Source organism: Sarcophilus harrisii, chromosome 6, assembly GCF_902635505.1.
Source record: "Sarcophilus harrisii chromosome 6, mSarHar1.11, whole genome shotgun sequence".
Taxonomy (NCBI): Eukaryota; Metazoa; Chordata; class Mammalia; order Dasyuromorphia; family Dasyuridae; genus Sarcophilus; species Sarcophilus harrisii.
In genome coordinates this window covers 148,032,812-148,049,092 of record NC_045431.1, presented here as the reverse complement: position 1 = coordinate 148,049,092, position 16,281 = coordinate 148,032,812, and the positions used below count along the sequence as shown (strand labels likewise).

At 34.3% G+C, this 16,281-nt stretch overlaps 1 protein-coding gene across 4 annotated transcripts in view; it reads left to right on the top strand.

The window, feature by feature from the left end:
* Positions 1–14,344, top strand: part of SLC39A8 (solute carrier family 39 member 8) — a 68,362-nt gene extending 54,018 nt beyond the window's left edge. For all 4 annotated transcript variants that reach the window (XM_031943492.1, XM_003772936.4, XM_031943491.1 and 1 more), the window contains 3 exons: positions 7,567–7,774; positions 7,983–8,167; positions 12,547–14,344. In XM_031943492.1, coding sequence (XP_031799352.1) covers positions 7,567–7,774; positions 7,983–8,167; positions 12,547–12,696 — 543 coding nt within the window. In that variant the 3' untranslated portion in view covers positions 12,697–14,344. The remainder of the gene's footprint in view (positions 1–7,566; positions 7,775–7,982; positions 8,168–12,546) is intronic.
* The last annotated feature ends 1,937 nt before the right edge of the window (positions 14,345–16,281 follow it).

Below are 16,281 nucleotides of genomic sequence, written 5' to 3'. Positions count from 1 at the left end.
CTACTAAATATCAAGAAATCACCATGACTTTAGTTTTCCAGGAAGGCCCCAGAGGCCCCTTGGTTTCACCTAGTCTCATTGATCTCCCAGTATTGATAAAATAGCTTATTGGTGTTGCCTTTTGGGTTGATTACTTATACTAACTCTTCTTTTAATTTTGCTGTAGAATCTCTCAGAGGAACTGGATGTCATATAACCTTTCATGTGTTTTTCCTTGGCAAAGCTGAAAATATACTGTGGACTCTCAGGACTTAATTAATTAATCCTTGGTTGGATTTTAGAAGGCACGTACAGCACTTGTTTTGAATACTTTTGAGCTTTATAAGGAACCCATTTATATTACATTGAATACAATCTTCTAAGTTCTTGGAGCTTTGGCTTCTCAGTGACAATATGAGTTGTATTAGAAAAGAATCTTGGAAATAGGTTTTTATAAGAAGTAATATTCTGTTTCCTTTATGTGCCAGAGTACTTTCATTATTTTCATCCACAGAGAGTAGAGGCTTCCTTTCAAAAGTAGTTCAAGTGATGGGCCATTAGGATAACTGTAAATATTTAATTTGTTTTGTACTTTTAAATTCCACTGACAGTGTTAATTTAAACTGTGAGAACTCCTCAGGTTTCCCAAAAGTTCATTTGTATCAGGGAAGCAAAATTGTATGGTCCCCAAGTGAAAATGAGGCAAACTTGTTTTAGATCTTTAATTCTCAAGACGATGCCTCTCACATTCCAGAAAGGAAATCATTTGCCAGCCTTTTCATAATGATTGCTTTCTTGTTAATAATTATTTTCATTAGCAAGAGTATTGGAAATGAGTGTGGGCTCCTTTTGGAATCAAATGAGTGGAAACTAAGCACAATTGACTTAAACATGATTACATAAATTCAAACTTTCCTTTTTGTTTACTCTGTTTGAAATTTCATTTTGGCCACATTTTCCTTTCCTGCTTACCTAGGTGATCTGGGCAAGTTCCTTAATTTCTTTCATTGTCATTTCTTTATCAATAGAGACCATTGGAATAGATAACTTCTGAGCCCCTTTCCAGCTTAGATCTATCAACTTGTGCCCCATGGTCATGTTGAATTTTTGTCTTAGGATGGAAAATGACAAATAACAGCAGCAAAGTAGCAGTCATTTGGATTTACTGGTAAAACCGACATTTAGAAATTAAGTACAAGTGTAAATAATGGAAAATTGTGACATGGAGAAACCTATTACCAGTCTTAAATTTATATCTAACTTGTCTCATGCATGGAGGCATCAGTTTGATTCATCTTGAGAAAAACATGAAAAATGTTGTTTTAATACCATTATCTTCAGCTCAGGAAGTAAGAAAACATGACAACAATCTTGTACACCAGGAGTTCTCAGACTTCTTGGTTTCTTATTGAGCATTTACCCAAAGAGCTTTTATTTGTGTGGCTTATATCTAGGGGTGGGCTGGTAAATGATTTAACAACTTGTTCTCTGGGGGAAAATGTAATCATGACACACTTTTAAGTTTAATCTGCAACATTAACATTTTCTCTACTGCTTTCTTAAAGCTAGACAATAAAAACGGTAAATCAAGCCCTGATTTGAAGTGTTTGCTGCTTTGTGGGATGTAAATGCTTACAGTAAAAAATGTAACAATTGGGAGAATCAGTTCAAGCTGGATCCAGTACATCCCTGGCTATCTTTTGATCTATTGGTCTTTACTGGATATCAATATTTACTGGATTTGAAAAAAAAAAGAATCTTAGTATTATTATGAAAATTCTTTTGACTTTCAGGACCGTCTAAAATGATTTTCTGGACTGTACTTTGAGAAACACTTCCTTATATGATGGCTGTAACTCTTCAAGTTTTTATTCACTTCTTAGGTCAGTAGCACTTCAAAGTGCTTCTATAAATAGATAGATAGATAGAGATATTTATCTATCTTTATGAAATAAGTGATACTTATACCATAATCATTCACTTGATAAATATTCATAGAGTTAATATAGGAACTAAGGGATCACAAGGAATAGAAATTCCTTGCCTTCATGAGGTTTACAGTCTAATATACATGACTATCACTTTTCCCATCACCAAATTACATTCAGATTTTCTACCAACACTCACTTTATTAAAACTTCTTTTTTTATAATCACAATAAAAAGTTATTTTCTTGCTTTTAAAAAACTTTTAAAGTTCTTGTCTTCCATTTTCCATAGCATGTTTTCCCCTTATAGTTAGTTAATCTTCTAATCTTATTTCTTATGTATTTATGGAATTTAGAATTTCTTCTGCCTGAGAAAGTATTTGAAATATTATGTGTTATTCTTCCCCTCTTCCCTTTCTCTTGGCAATTTCTCTCCCCTCTCCCTTTTCAACACTTCTTCCCCCAGTTTATTTATAGCTTTCCATATTTTTCCTTCTTATAATTCTGGATGACTGGCTTTCAAATTCTGCCATATCCTTATCAGAGATGAAATATGATTATGTCTTTCTTTTCTTTCCATCCACTTTCCTTAGGCAGGTGCTATCTCTCTTGCCCTGGAACTTTGTACATTCAAGCTAAAATCCATTTTATTATTTTACCTTACATTTTCTGAAATTTCATTGCTATGCTTGGTCTTCTGATGTATCAATTTCTATTTTATGGGTATAAGTCAAATTAAGACAGTTCTTTGTTTTAATTGTCTTGGTTTCATTTCTCAGGTCCTCGGCCTTCATTCTCTAGTTTTACATTTTCATTACCTTTCTCTGAGCTATGTCTTTGGCTTGCCCAAAGCGTGGTTTCCTAGTTGTACCTTCTTTCCTGCCAGCCCTTCCATGGAATGAGTAGAACTTTCAAGTGTGTCCTCTATGTTTTATCCTCTTCTGATTTCTTCTCAATAGAAAACAAAGACATAAAAACATGAGAACATTTATGCATTGATTATGCCCTGTTCATCTTCCTCCAGGCAAAGAGCTATGTTCTGTCTGTGCTTTTTGTTATTACACAAGAATAACCACAAAAGAAATCCTTTTATATGAGAAGCATTAGCAACACAAGTTGCTTGAATGGTTTCAACCTGTTTTAAAATAATAAAGTCCATGGCTTTGTTCTTCCTCCATACTTGTGTTTCCTTTTCTAGTTAACTTTGGTCTTTCTCTCTCAAGTGGATATTTAGAATTTTCACCCAATTTACATCTTTAGATCTATCTTTGCTTTATCCACTCCTATTTCTATGACTTTTCCATTTTTGTTGACTCTTGTTTCAATTGGGCTTTAGAGGATATCTAATCTAGTTCCTTATTTTACAGATGAAGAAACTGAGATTCAGACAACCTAAGTTGTCTGTCAAAAGTTACATATGCTACAAATTCTATCCCATGTTCACTGACTCAAAAATCTAGCACTTTTTTCATTGTACTAAAAAATTAGGAGACAGATGAAGAGCAGCAAGGTTTATTGACTTGTCAAATCTAATGACTGACTGGAATAGCTTGGTGGAATTGTTAGTATTATTCTTTTTTAAATCCCAATCCTGTGGCTACCCATCTCACAACCCCACATAGGACCTTGTTGCATTGGATAGATTGAGCAAATGGGTTCTAACTAGAAAGACTATCTAATGGTGACATAATTGCCAGATTTCTCTTTGTAAAAGTTTTCTTATAGTGGATTATTGAAAATTTGTTGCAAATTTATGGTGACTAACTTGTTCTAAGATGTCCATTAGGACTCTACACTCTTGGAGTTAATGAGAGAGATGATAAGTCAACTCAATAATATCTGTGTCATTAAGGGAACTAATGCTTCAAATATTAATTTAATTTCTTTTTCGGAATTAAAAATATTCCAATACAGTTTCTATAGATGAGCAAGGAAGTAATTGAGGTTTAGTCTTGGCATTTTCCTCCAAATCATTGCTAGAAGATAAATTATTGTGAATGTGTGAACTATTTGAGAAATCAAAATCATCATTCTGATTTCAAATGGTTGTTAAACGTGTTTTTGTTTTGGAAATAAATTTTTTCAAGATCCCTTTCAAGTCCTATCTCCTCTATGCCTCATTTCCTGATCATGCATACCAACAGTTAAGGAGATCCAAACTTTTGTTCCATATACCACTGTTCATGCTAATATCTGAGCCGCTTGTTTATAAAGTAAAATGGAGAAACATTTATTCCATTTTTCTTCTCTTTCTGAAATCCCCTAGCCTCACAAATTTAAATAAGGAACAATATTAAATGTCTATACAATTATTCAAATTGTAACAAATAATACAAAGATTGGTTCATCAAAATATTACAGAGAGAAAGATCATAGCCAAAGACACCTCTAGCTATGAATACAACTATTAACTTCTTTACAACTCTGGAAATACAGTTTACCACTCAGCCCTTTCTAAGTATAAGTCAAAGTTTCTCAAGGATTCTCTTTAAAGTAGATTCTCCATATCATGAGTTGAATTCATTTCTCTCAGGAAATATCTCTTTAGTCTTTGTCAAAGAAAACACTTTCCCTCTCAGTCTTTCAAGGAAAGAGATTCTCTTAAGAGGTTTCTCTTACTTTGACCTTTCTCCAGAAATGGCTGCAGTCATTCTTAAGAAGACAATTAAGCTTTTTTTCCTCCCTAGATTCCATTCCCTATTGAAGATAAAGTAACACATTCATATTCTCTGTGGGAGAGGCTGTTGAAACTAATGGTATGTAATATAACTATAAAATACTTGGTAAATATAAAGACAGTCTCTGCTTAGAGAACAAACTATTTGAAAAGTTTAATGCCAAACTCATAACCATAAAATTTGTAATTAAAATGTACATTTAAAAGCAAGGAAGAATTTTTAGAGATGAGATTTCTTGTAAGGAAAACATTTATCTTTTCTCCCTTTTCTCCTTGTTTGCTTCTTCCCCATCTCCTTCTTTCTCCTCTATGTGAGGTTTTTAGACCTGAATTGCAATTTTAAAAAATGTTACACACTGAGGTCAAATTAGAAATGTTTTTGAACCATTACACTGAATTCCCAATCCCTATATTTATGCCCACCTGCATTTTTTATTTCCTTCACAAGCTAATTGTACAATATTTCAGAGTCTGATTCTTTTTGTACAGCAAAATAACATTTTGGTCATGTATACTCATTATGTATCTAATTTATATTTTAATGTACTTAAATTAACATCTACTGGTCATCCTGCCATCTGGGGAGGGGGTGGGAGGGTAAGAGGTGAAAAATTGGAACAAGAGGTTTGGCAATTGTTAATGCTGTAAAGTTACCCATGTATATATCCTGTAAATAAAAGGCTATTAAATTAAAAAAAATGTTTTTGAGTCTAGGCAACATTATACAATTTAAAGGAAATATTTTGTTTGGGGGGGGGCACATATTCAAGGACTGGACTGGATTGCCTTTTAAAAACCTTAGGGAGTCTGTGAAAGCAGTTTTTATCAATAGCTTCATTGCAGTGGCACATAACCATCTGTAACTAAACCCCTGATTTCTTTGAAATTAGGAACTCGGTATACAGTTTATAAAATGACATGAAACACGAAGGGCTGGGATTTCTGAGAGAAGGTGAACTGAAATGAAGATCGAAACTGCTGTATTGTATTTTCATTGCTAGACATCTTAAATAGGAGACCAAAGCCCTGTGCATTTTGATCTCATGTGTGTGTCACTAATTTGCTATGATTTGATGTTTCTTTGCCTCTCTGTGATAAGTGATATAGACTAAAATCCAAGACTATCTTGTCTTTTTTTGTATCTCTCTTTCATATCTAGTGAAGTATTTTACACATGATGCTTATTAATTTTTGAAGAATTGAATAATACAAATGCATATGTATATATTCAGAAGATTAATACCTTTAATGCCACTCTTCACTCTATTATGGGAGCAGATCAAGAAGTGATTCTTTTTCATTGAATTGTTTTATTATCCATCCCATTAGAATATGAGACTTTAAGGGCAAAGACTTTTTGCCTTTCTTCAGATAGCCAGATAACATAGTGTGTGGGCCATGGCAATATCTTAAATGTTTGTTGACTGATTGACTGACTTAAACATATTCACATTTTTCTATGATTTTGAACCATTTATTAATCATTAGCATTTAGAATTTGATGAATGTTCAAGAATGGCAGACATGCTAATTATTCAGTTTTCAATCTAATGGCTGAAAGGAAAGCTAGAAATGAACACAAATTAAAGCCAATGACAGTGAGATCCTAAATAGTCATTGGTACAAATACAGTCTCAGTTTGTAGTATTTGTCTTGTCAAGAAGTTGTGTGGAGTGAATGATTAGCAGTCTTCTTTTGGTTCTCTCTCCTTTTTTTTTGGCAGTTGATTTCAGAGAGAGGTAGCCTTAGGAAATCTAGAGAGTATATACATTTCTTTGCATCCTTAATGAGATTTATCCATTTAATAATCTTGTCTAATATCTGTTATTGGCCATGCCCTGTTGATTTTTCCTTCACAATATATTGCTTAGAATCAGAATTGGAAGGGATCTTAGAGTCTCTGTTGTGTAATCTCTCCCTGAATAAGAACCCCTATATGATGTCCCTGACAAATGGGCATTCAACTTCTACATGAAAACCTTGAATAAAGAGAATCAACTAATTTCAAGGTCATTTTATTCTACTTTTTTTAAATAATTCTAGGAACTGAGAGGTTTTTCCCTCAACATGGAGACTAAATCTGCCTCTCTGTAACTGTACCAGCTGTTCTTACTTTTGCTGTCTGGGCTCAAGCAGAAAAAGACTGAACTATTCCTCTTTTTCAGGACAGCCCTTGAAATTCCTGAGGAGAGCCAGCTACTAATTTTCTCCAAGTTGAGATCCCCATTTACTTGTTCTGATCCTCATGAAGTATGACCTGGAGTCCCTTCATTATTCAGATCACCTTCCCTTAGATACCTCTATTTTCATGTGTCTTTGTTTGGTATCCTCTCTACATGAAATTCCTTCCTACATCCTTTCTGTTTATTCAAACCCTCCCTTTGATATTCAGCTCATCTTCCTTCACCTACAAAGTGTTCCCATAGAGACTTCCCTTTGTTTGCAGTCATAGATCTTACTGCCTGTCTACATTACTTATCTGACAATAAACTATATCCTTAATTTTTTTGTTATTGTTGTTGGTAGGACCCATAATTTCTTTATTATAAAGAATTTTCACTGAGAAACTTTCCCAGTACAGATCAGACATTCTGTAGAATTTAAAGTCTTAGAGTTTTCTGTGGACAAAGAGGGATTAAGTGATGGCCTAGGGTTACACACTAAATCTGGGCAAAGACAGGTTTTCCTACATCTTCCTGACTATTCTATATGTAATAATGATACTTTTCAAACTGCATATGTATGATTTATAATATTTCTTCTTTTGTTCATATGATGTATAATGGTTTTGCTTTTGTATTTTTAACTTGTATTCCCTACTTTTCCAACTCAGCTGTAAAACTCTTCAAGTCAAGGATTTTGTTTTTCATCTCCCTCAATTCCTAAAACAGTTCTCCCTCAATGATTAAAATAGTGCCTTGTATGTTGTATCTATTATTTAGTTATTATTTGTTAATTGACTATCTTTTCTTTTTCTCCATAGGATGGGAAAAGGGAACTAAGTTCATGTACCTGTTTAAAAGGACCCAAGCTGTCAGAAATAGGCACCATTGCTTGGATGATAACCCTCAGTGATGCCCTCCACAACTTTATTGATGGTCTGGCCATTGGTGCTTCATGCACCCTTTCACTTCTTCAGGGACTTAGCACTTCTATAGCAATCCTATGTGAGGAGTTTCCTCATGAGTTAGGTAAGAGACTTCGACTCAGGGCCAGAATCTATTTGCTTTGATGTGATTTTCATCAAAAAAAAGTTTTTGAAATTTGAAGGATTTAATCCTGTCTGCAATATTCAAATGAAAAAAAACAAACCTGTGAGACCCTGGTTATCATTTCTTCTTGAAGCAACATACTAAAACAGTATAATTAACTTTGCATTTTCCCTTTCTCTTTTTCCAGGGGATTTTGTGATCCTACTCAATGCAGGAATGAGTACTCGGCAAGCTTTATTTTTCAATTTTCTTTCAGCATGCTCTTGCTATGTCGGGCTAGCCTTTGGCATTTTGGTGGGCAACAACTTTGCCCCAAATATTATTTTTGCACTAGCTGGTGGCATGTTCCTCTATATTTCTCTGGCAGACATGGTAAGTTGTTTTACTCTCATTTTAATTTTACCTTAAAATCTAGAAATGACTAGGGTTAGAGGCTCACCACTCTTTTATTTCTTATTATTCTGCCTCCCACAGAGGGGAAAGAAAGATACATTCTCCAGGGAAACTCATAATGGAAGTTTAAAAATAAGAACAACAGCAACAAACTCAAAACATAAAAAGGAAGCCTGCCAGTTCTGTAAAAACTCTTAGCTAAGAGAGAATATCAGGGATAGTAGGCAGCAAATATATGGAGGCAGTGTGGATGGCTGGACTTAAAACCTGTCACAGGTAATCTTAAGGTTATTGATACTTTAGGCAAGTGATGTCAAACTCAAACCCACGTATTGACTCAGAAAACCACAAATGAACATTAAATATCTTGTATTGTATTTTTATTATTTTGTCAGACATTTCCTAGCTTAGCAACATTTGGGAGTTTTGCTGCCTATGAGTTCGGTTCCCCTGCATTAGAGAGTATCAGACCTTACTCATGACTTTATTTTTTTGTCAGAATAGTGGAAATTGTCCTCAAGCCCTTCTTGTTCATTTTGTGTTGGGATTGTTATAGCCAAAGACTTGGTTTTTGTTTGTATTTTGCTTTTGTGGTAATGCACAATTTGATGATGAATACTCTGAATGCTCAATTCCTCTATCTCTGCAGTGGATATCTTAGCCAGCCCCATCCTTGAACTAAATATAGAAAGTTGGAATAAAAAGAATCATATGCCAGACATTTCCTGAAAAATCCAGGTTGTGTCTGTTTGAATATATGTAAGATTATAGAAAGACATCTAGATGGCTCAGTGGATAAAGTGCTAGTCCAGGAATTGGGAAGACCTGATTTCAGATCTGGCCTCAGACATTTACTGTGATGCTGGGCAAGTCCACTGGAAAAGGAAATGGCAAACAACTCGGTTATCTTTGCGAAGAAAATCCCATGGACAGTATGAACCACAAAGTCGTGAAGAGTTGGACATGACTAAGCAACTGAGCCACAATGATTACAGTAGTTAGAACTGGAAGAAACCTTACTGATCATTTAGTATAGCTTCATTAGCTTTTAAATGAGGAAACGGGGTTTAACTGAATTTTTCAAGATCACCTAGAAAAGTAGCAGAGTTCTCTAAGTTCAGTGTTAGACACATTCTAGGATATCTTCTGATAATGTGGAGTCAACTCTGAGTCCTTGAGGGCCATGTCTTTGGAGAACAAAATTTGACAAGTAAGTTGTGGAAAGAGCTTGGATCCTGCTTTGTTCATCTGAAGACCTATCCAAGTTAAGGGAAGCTCAGCTCCAGGGTAGCTGCAGAGCTGTTATTATTATCATGACTACTACTACCAGTATAACAACTGAAGATCATTTTCTGAGGGGTGATCTGTATTGGAAGAGATTGAACAGAAGCACAGATGCTTGAAGTGAATACCTATGCCTAATTACCAGAGGAATCAATTAAAACTAACGACAGTGGTTAAAATCTATCTTCTCATGAGAGCTTAGAGAATCTAACAATGTCTCTAAATGACTACATATGGTGTCTGTATCACATCAGTACACTCACATATAGACACTTCAGTAAATCTTACATATTTGATTGGAGTGGAATTTGTGAACCTGAGTTTTCAAAGGAATGCTGAGAAGTCTTGTGAGAGTAGTAAGACTTTGAATGTGGGCTGCTGACACCATTGTGAGCATCTCCAGAAAAAGGCACTTTTCTTTCTTTTTTGTTTGTTTTTGTTCTTGGTCTTCTTTGTTTCTCTAGCACTTAGCTGTGCCTGGCTTAAGTATTAAGTGTTTAGTAAATGCTCATTAGATGATGACACATTTAGATCTGTTATCTAAGGGCCAGACCATCCGAGTGTAGAAAGTGTAGAAAGGCTTTCAGGAGACTTATTTGGCTACACAAACTGTCATGGTGTGGATCACTATGAAGAAAGTGGAAAGATTGTGACCTTCATTGATAGTGGAATGCCCAATGAAATCATGAGTTTTGAAGTTTTGTGTGTGTGTGTGTGTGTGTGTGTGTGTGTGTGTGTGTGTTTCAATTAGAAGACTGGTTGGTTAGAAATCATTAAATGAATCATGGGCAGCTTTCTAGAGAGTGAAGTTGCCAACATTAGGGACTCTACTTTTAGACTCAATGATTTCACTTCAGTGCCATTAAATAGCTAATTTAATGATCTTTTATCCACCTTCTTGCCTCCAAACTGAACTTGTATTCTTCAGTTTTGAACGCTGCCAGTTTCCCCTATGTGTGCCCTACTAAAAAAGATCCTTAAAAATCCTGAAAAAAATGATTTTTAAAAACTATACATACTCCACAAAATTTCCTCTGCCTACTTTGTTGTATCATCTAATAATGCCTTAATAAAAATGTGTCCCTATAACAGCATGGTCTTGTGGATAGAGACTTGGCTTTTAGAGAGAAAGACCTGGGTTGAAGTCTGACATCTGCCATATACTGGATGTCTGTGATAATCCCGAACAAGTTGGATAACAGAGATATCAAAAGCACAGTCTGTGACATCATGGCCTGTAACCCTCCAGATTAGTATAATTGGATGATATTTTTAAAAAAATAAATAAAAAATGATACCCATAGACAACATTAATATGTGGTTTTTTCTAAAGTCAACATACAGCTCCTAGGAATGCTTAAGTACAGTTTGGTTGCCTTTTTTCTGTTTGATTTTGACCTCACTATCTCCACTTCATCTCTTTAGTGTCTAAGGTGCATAGCAAATACTGGCCTATATTAATGGAGGAGGTTTCCTCACCTGAGTGTTCTTTATATCAATGAAATCACAGTTTTATTCCCTATCCCTAGAGAATTGTTCAAATTGTGACAGTCTTATTTAAAATATTAGTTATTTATTATAATTCACAATATAATATAAATATTATAATTATTTATAATTAATATAAAATTTTTACATCTTATGTGAAAAATAAAAACATTAATATAAAATAAATAGGATAATTCTTTAAATGATATTAATAACAATACATTAATATTAACCATTGTTAAAATTTCTGATAGTATTATTTTGCTGGGCTTAGGGTTTTTTTCATTGAGCTCCTGATGAAATCAGTGTCTAGTCTTTCCATATAGTTTGGGAATTATTCTCTTCGTATAAATCAGACAAGAGGGCTGGCTCTCTGCAGAAGCCTTCTTTAGTGGCTCCTGAGGATGTGAAGGGAATCCTAGGCTCTGGAAGCCAAGACAGCAAAGCATAAATTCTGGCCATTCTACTAAGCTGAATAGAGTTCAGGCTTCCCTGGGGTATATTTTTCTGACTTGAGAACCAGTCAAGCGTAATCATAAGGTAATGAGATGTTCAACCACTCCAGTGTAGGAATATTCGCAATGACAATGTCATACCTTTTAAAGTGAAGATAGTGGGAATAGCATGGAGAACTGGAATTTGGTAAAAATGGAGAATTTCCACTTCTGTCTCACTGACTGCAATTAAGTGACTTTACAGAGTCACATAGCCAAGCTGTGGCAGGGGCAGGACATGCATGTGAGTCTTTCTCCAGCTCTAAGTCAGCTCTCTATCCACAATGCCATACTATCTCTAATACCACCTTATATGATGCTTTTTTGCTTTGCAAAATTTTTCCTCATTTATTAACTTATTTTTTCTTGTCCTAATCCTATGAAGGCACCTATGTTTGTTGTGATTGCTTGAAGATTCTCTAAATTTTTGTACTTGTGGGTACTCATAAAGGGATTATGGTATTTAGTATACCATCTTTGGGAAGCTATCTGAATAGATGGCATTTTTAGATATTGCCACAGAAATTGGATGGTAACCACTGAACCTAATTTTAATTGCTTCAGCTGTAATGAGGTATTATATAACCAAAGACATTTTGTTCTAGTAGGATAGGTGAAAAGGAAGTAAAGAGATAGCATGTAAGAAAGGTAACAATGAAGACAAAAGGTATAGAGGAATCTCAAGAGTTTTATCATGAGCCTTCTGATGGTTGACTAATCTTATTCCATTAAAGATGATTTCAGCTTTTCCATTCTTGGTGATAAGGCAAATTTTCTCCTGTAATTTCATTTATTCTGATGTATTTCAACAGCTGAACTAGATTATTAAATCAATGATTCATCATTTGACATGATAGGGAAAGCTCTGGATTTGCTATTAGAGGACACAGGCTGATGACCCAGCTTTGATCTCTGTGACTTTGGGCAAATCACTCCCTCCTATCTGGCCCTCATTTTCCTCATGATTGAACTAGATGACATCTGAGGTCCCTTTCAGTCTTAATTCCCTTATTTTATGAATTTCAGATTAAAGTATTGTTTCACCACAAGATGGCAACAGTTATCTAAAAATCTGCCTTTCTTTTTCCCTAGTTCCCGGAGATGAATGATATGCTAAGAGAAAAAGTAACTGGAAGAAAAACAGATTTGACTTTCTTCATTATTCAGAATGCTGGTCTGCTAACGGGATTCACAGCTATACTTCTCATTACCTTGTTTGCAGGAGAAATTGAATTGGAATAATCTGACTTTGAAGATGGCATAGCTAATGAAAACAATTAACCAATAAAAAAATGGAGAATTCTTTTAGTCTACACAGGGCTTTCAGTTGATCTACTGAGTTAAAAGATAATCTTGTTTTCTTTTGCAAGTCACAGAAAACCAGTTATTGATTCCAGGCTTGCAAAAGAACTCATCAACCATATGTTAGAAAAATAAATCCAGAAAAATTTGAAACTTAAAATCTTAGAAAAATGAATGCTAAAAATTGTCTTCACATGTAATTGGGAAAAAATAAAATTCTATTAAAAAACAAACAAATCCCAAAGTTGGATTTCCTTTTCCCATTAAATGAAGCTTGCCAGTTCCTTGGTAAACAGTGTTGCATATTATATGTAACAGAGTAGCTGAGCCCTGTGCCTTCCATATGACTAGCAAATAAGTCATAAAGAAGAGAAAAATTATTACAGGTTTTCCAGGCTTTAATTATGCTGGGATGGGAGCAATGGCTCAAGTGGTTTCAGGGTAGGTTATTTCTCATTAATTTGTTACAGTGATTTCATGGATAAACCCATCAAAACATGGAAGAGAATCAAAATATTTCAGAACACATATAAGTAATGCTGAGATCTTAATTATTAAGAAGAAACAAGATAGAGACCACTTTCAGCTTTTGATCTGCTATCTTTTTATATGTGACTCAAGGACTTCTAGATTTATTTTTGAAAGCCCATTTTAAAAATATAAAAAACAATCTAAACATTCCAAAAAACTTCATTAACCATTTTGTGAATATTTTACCCCAAAGGGTCAACTTCATTTAGTTTTGGGCTTGTTAGGCCAGTAGATTTTATTCTAAAACTAGAATTGCCTTTAATGGCATTTACAGATTTTATTGTGGCATATATTTTTACTGAGTGGCAGGTCAACATTCATCTAAATACTCAGTATCAATGTTTGATAATTTTTTTTTCTAGAAGGATTGTTTGTTCATGAAAGACAGTCAACTTTTAAACAGTTCTAAAGAAGGATAAATGTTGGTTCAGTGAGGTTTTTATAAGTGTATAAAAAACAGCTGGACTGTTGTTTTAAGTAAAGAGTTAATAGAGGTATGTGGTCACTGTTTCCATAAGGTCTTTTGAAAATTGACTTTTTTGTCGATTACTTTTTTTTTCTTTTTTAGTTTTAAGTACCTCAATACAAAATAACTCAGGTTATTTTTCTATATTGTGATAAGGACATAACAGATATCATACTGTCCATTCAGTTAGGAGTTAAAGCTATTTGTGAATTGGCCTAAATGATTTTAACTTTGTATGTTGTATATGTGTGTAGGATAATTCACACTCCCATGTCACCTTTAAAGAAAAGATTAAAAGAGTCTTAAAATGCAAAAAAAATGATCGTTAATTCTTGAAATCAATGGTGATCTTTCCCTTCCAATTTTGTACAGTGTTTTTATGCAGCAATAAAATGGACTTGATGAACATGTTATGTTTTATATATTACATGACACAGATGACAACTTTTCAAAGTTTACAGTCAATCAAATAGTAAACTTTTTTTGAAACTATAAATTGATGGCATCTATTGTGGCTTCCTTCAGAAAAAAATAAACTTTGATATATAATATGCTGAAATTTTTTTGTGAGAATAAATAAGTTTATGCTTACACTACAGAATTATGCTTCATAATTCAATTGGGCTCTCACTTCAATAAGGCAATCCTTTTATTCTTGACAGTTGATTTATTCTTCTTTTCACAGTAGCTTTTCCAAATCTTTTCATCCCTTCTTATATCTTCTATAACTCCCCCACAATATCTGCTGAGAATATTGCTTCATATTTCATGTTTGCTGAGAGCTCCTTCTTTCTTGTCGTACACTCAGATACCATCACCACTATCTTTTTCACCTTAGTCTTACATGAAATGCTGAACTAAGGTAAGTATCTCTAAATGATTCCATTTAATACTTTTATTTTTTTTTAGAAGAAGAACATTTCCTTCTATCATCCTCACTCTTTCACTAATCTTAAGTCTACTAACTGTTTTCCTGCTACCTAAATACATAACCTTGTCTTTTTCATCTTTTTAAAAAACCTTACTCCATCACTTCATCCTTACTGTCCTAAATCTTTCTTCCCTTTTATGGATAAAGTCCTTGATTGGGTCTTTTCTTTTTACTCTTAATGCTTTAGTCTGCCTTTGAACTTTATCATTTAACTGAAACTGGTTTCTCCAAAACTACCAATAACATCTTAATTGCCAAATCTAATGGCTTTTTCTGAATCTTTATCCTCTGCAGTCTTGACACTTATAATCACTCTCTTCTCCTCAGTACTCACCTTTCTAAGTTTTTGTTACATTGCATTTTTGATTACTACCTATCTAACTATTCCTTCTTGGTCAAATTCCAGTTCTTTAGTGTATTCCCACTGTACTTAATTTAATAAGCATAATATTGTCTTTATGGATACTTTTCCATTGGAATGACTTGCAAATCCATCACTTAGAAGATGGATTTGAGATGATGTTGTTTGTTACCTTATGGGTACCTTGTTCTGGTTTTCTAGTCTGAAGCACCTCCTCCATCAAAATAAGATGGAGGAGGTCTATCTTTTGACTCTTTCCAGCTCAGGTAGAACCACCAGAATTTATGTTCTACTGACACAGCCTTTGAGAAACTGAGGTCACCTTCACACTCTGAGAAATTAGAAGATTTCATCCATGAACTATCACCAAATTCACTGACATATGAGAATCCTTGCTATTCAGAGAAGTGCATTCTGAGTAGTTAGTAACGAAATTATAGGGGCTGGATAGGAATAGGAACTAGACATGGAACTTTACTGATCTAGGGGACCTGAGGATTGAAGTTATTCCTATTATTAATTTCGGTATGTGGGGTTTTTGTTTGTTTGTTTTGTTTTTGTTTTTGTTTTTGCTTCTTTTCCTTCTCTAATTCTATTGTGCCAGTTTTCTTACAACTTTTTTTTAAGAAAATAATTTCTTCAACAAGCATATGCTAAACACCTACTACACACCTGGCCTTTTGCAAGGTACTAGGGATACAAAAACAAAACCAGAAATAAGGAGCTTACATTCTTTGGGTAGGCCATATATGCACGTGCACATGCACGTGTGCGCGCACACACACATACACATACAAAAAGCAGAAACATGATAATCTTGAAGGAGGTAGGAAGAGGAACTAGTACCTAAGGGGCAAGAAGATCTTTAACAGAAGGTAGCATTCAAGTTGGAGGTGGTGAGATAAGAGAATATTCCAGATTTGGGGGAAAGCCAATTCAGAAGCGGGGAAATGGGAGAGGCAATGCCAAATGAGAAACAGAAAGAAGGCTAATATGATTTCAGTGTAGAATAATATGTAAAAAGGTCCAAAAGGCAGGATAGTATCTTTGAATGGCAGAGCTTAAAAACTCAAAAGAGACATTTATATTTGGTCTTAAAGGTATTAGGGAGACACTGGAATTTAATGAATGTGGGAGTGATATGATTAGACCTAAATTTTAGCAAAATCACTTTCGAGAATTTTTTCAAGGCTTGGACTGAGAAGAGACTTAGTAATTGGGAGACCATTTAGGAGG